This window comes from Leucopleurus acutus (genome assembly GCF_964270905.1).
Source record: "Leucopleurus acutus genome assembly, chromosome: X".
NCBI classification, from domain to species: Eukaryota; Metazoa; Chordata; class Mammalia; order Artiodactyla; family Delphinidae; genus Leucopleurus; species Leucopleurus acutus.
Genome location: NC_139148.1, coordinates 116,080,583 through 116,083,053, shown reverse-complemented (window position 1 = coordinate 116,083,053; position 2,471 = coordinate 116,080,583). Strand labels below are relative to the sequence as shown.

Sequence of the window (2,471 nt, the reverse complement as noted above, 5' to 3'; positions counted from 1 at the left end):
TATGAATTATACCCAGGATTTGGAATTTACCAACATGAGTTCTGGATGCTCTTTTAAAAATGCACAATTATATCATAGAACACTATGGCTTCTACAAACTTTGAGACACTTTTGAATAGGAAACTCCTGGCTCCATAATATAAGGAAACAAGAATATTCTTTCCATAGTCATGGAGTATAAAAAACTTCACAGTCTGATTTACCTCTATCAAAGGTAAAATGATTCACTGCTACATTTCATGGATTATTTTGATGCTCAGTAGTTCCTAAACACAAAATAAATTCCGCATGAACTCTTATCAGTTTGGGTTTTCCAAAGCAAGACACCAATACAAAATGTATTGAATTGGCTGGCAGAAGTCCATGGGCTACAGAAAAGGAATTAAATATAAACGTTTACCAACTTTATCCATTGTAATTTTACAACAGCTTTGGGTATTGAGACCTAATTGGTTTCTTGTGTCTACCCATTACAAACGTAACTCAGTCTTCTATTTTAATACTTCTCAGGGTCATTTTTTGCTGGGTATTTCATTGAGCATCGTATAAGATCATCTCTTCCAACTTCAACAACTTGTTCTTAAGATTTCATTTTGTTACAATAACGAACTTTTTCATCTTTAGCAAGCTGGGTATATACTTGCTTTTGAGAACTAGAGAGATTTTTCCAGTTTTCACTTACAGTTTTCAGCTTTACTTGTGATGTACCATCCTTAGCTTCCTGAAAGCGTTCAGCTATAAAAATGTTATAAGTTGAGCGAGGTCTTTTCGGTTTCCCAAGCATTGTTAACTCTCTCTTTTTTATTAACGTTTTCTTTTTTAAACGTTTCTGCATGATTTCTTTTTCCAAAGATACCATTTGACTTGGAGGTAGTTGTTCTTGAATTCTGTTTCTCTCTTCTTTGTATGCCTGCCATTCTGCCCTGTAAACATCTTTGTATATCTTTTCCTCTGAATCAGGATGTTCCCTCCGTAGCTCGGCAATTTTTAAAATTAGTTCTGAATTTTTCACATCTGGGTTCTGAGCCTTAAATATGGGTAGCTGTTCTTTAGAAAATCGAATGTATGAAGTCATAGGCTTCTTTGGATAACCACTCATGTTGGCTGAAAAGCAGCTTGGTACATTCGCAAAACTGAAGAGAGAGCGCAGTCGACGGCCGCAGCCCTCACAGAGGGCCGCTCCTGGCTTTCCCAGAGCACTCAGCACGCCCCACTGGCGCAATAGAACAACCCCAGCAATGACGACTTGAACCCTCGAGCAACCCTCCCGAATTTGCTGTCATGCCCGCCACTCAAAGATGAGGTTTTAACCCGGATCGGAATGCTTTTTATCCATGCTCTTAAGCCACTGCGCTGCAGTACGGTACACCTGTCTTCTGCAGTGGACGTTTGGAAAATACTTAAAACTGGATTATAGGGTTGGTCACTTTGAAGTACAAAATCACATGGGCTGTTGTGAAGTATAATTATATACAAGCTACATCTTAAGTATGTGTTACTGCAGGATCTCCCTGCCACGGCTTATCCATCCCAGTCATTGAAATCATCCGCGCTTCTATGATGACATGTTCTCAGATGTGCTGTGGTGTGCGTGCTTACCTTAACATTGTTTTCAGTGTTAGTTCAGTCTGCCTTCCAAGTTTGCCCATGAAGTGAGTAGATAAGTAGGTGAGTGTGACAAGTTATACATCTTGGATGCTTAATGAAATTTTAGTGCCGCCCTTTGGCACGTTCCCTCAACAGGGTGGCCCAAAAGTTGTAGTGCAGTTTTAAGCTTTAAATATAAATACATTTTCATTGAGCACCCACCAGATTACTAGGTAGAAAATCCCAGATCACTCTACCATTTATGAGACAAGTCGAGGAGCTAAGCATTAAGGGTTGGGTCACGGGGAGTACAGGCTTTGGGATGGAACAGAGTGAAAGGGTGTAGACAAGAAAGCAGTCAGCTCCCCAGGACATGATGTAGGAGCTCCCTGACAACCTTGAGCATTTTCAGTCAAGTTACCAAATTTAGAAAATGCTGAGTATCTGGATTTCTTGTAGGAAATGGCAAAGCCTCTCTGGGTTGGACACAGGACAGCCAAAATGGCAGGCACAAGTGTCCGAGAGCATGGAGGCATTGAAGTATGAGGATGTAAAAGCATGGAAATCCTCTGAAGAGTGCAGAGACATGGGCTGGAATTGGGGATGCCCCAAGCCAGTATCTGGGCTACACCATCATTAGTATGGACTCCCCCTGAATTTGTGTAACTAAGTTGACCAGTCTCAGTGGCTCATGGCTTTTCTTTCTTTATCGGGTCTCAGATTCTTCATAGTAATAACTAACATGTACTGAGTGCCTTCCTTCTACGTTCTAGGCTCTTTACAACCATGCATTATTTCCTCTATCCAGGCTATCATCTGAAAGAAGGCTTCATAGCTGATGCATCTGACCTCAGAGAAGTTAAGCAACTCACCCCAGTTTCCAT

The 2,471-nt window shown here is 40.9% G+C and overlaps 1 protein-coding gene across 1 annotated transcript; it reads right to left on the bottom strand.

Annotated features, from left to right (window-relative positions):
• Positions 1 to 580: 580 nt before the first annotated feature.
• Positions 581 to 2,471, bottom strand: LOC309978056 (transcription factor A, mitochondrial-like; the record flags this gene model as incomplete). The annotated part of the gene is made up of 2 exons (XM_082864411.1): positions 581 to 1,276; positions 2,460 to 2,471. The coding sequence occupies 2 exons, from the start codon at positions 2,469 to 2,471 to the stop codon at positions 581 to 583; spliced, it is 708 nt and encodes a 235-aa protein (XP_082720537.1).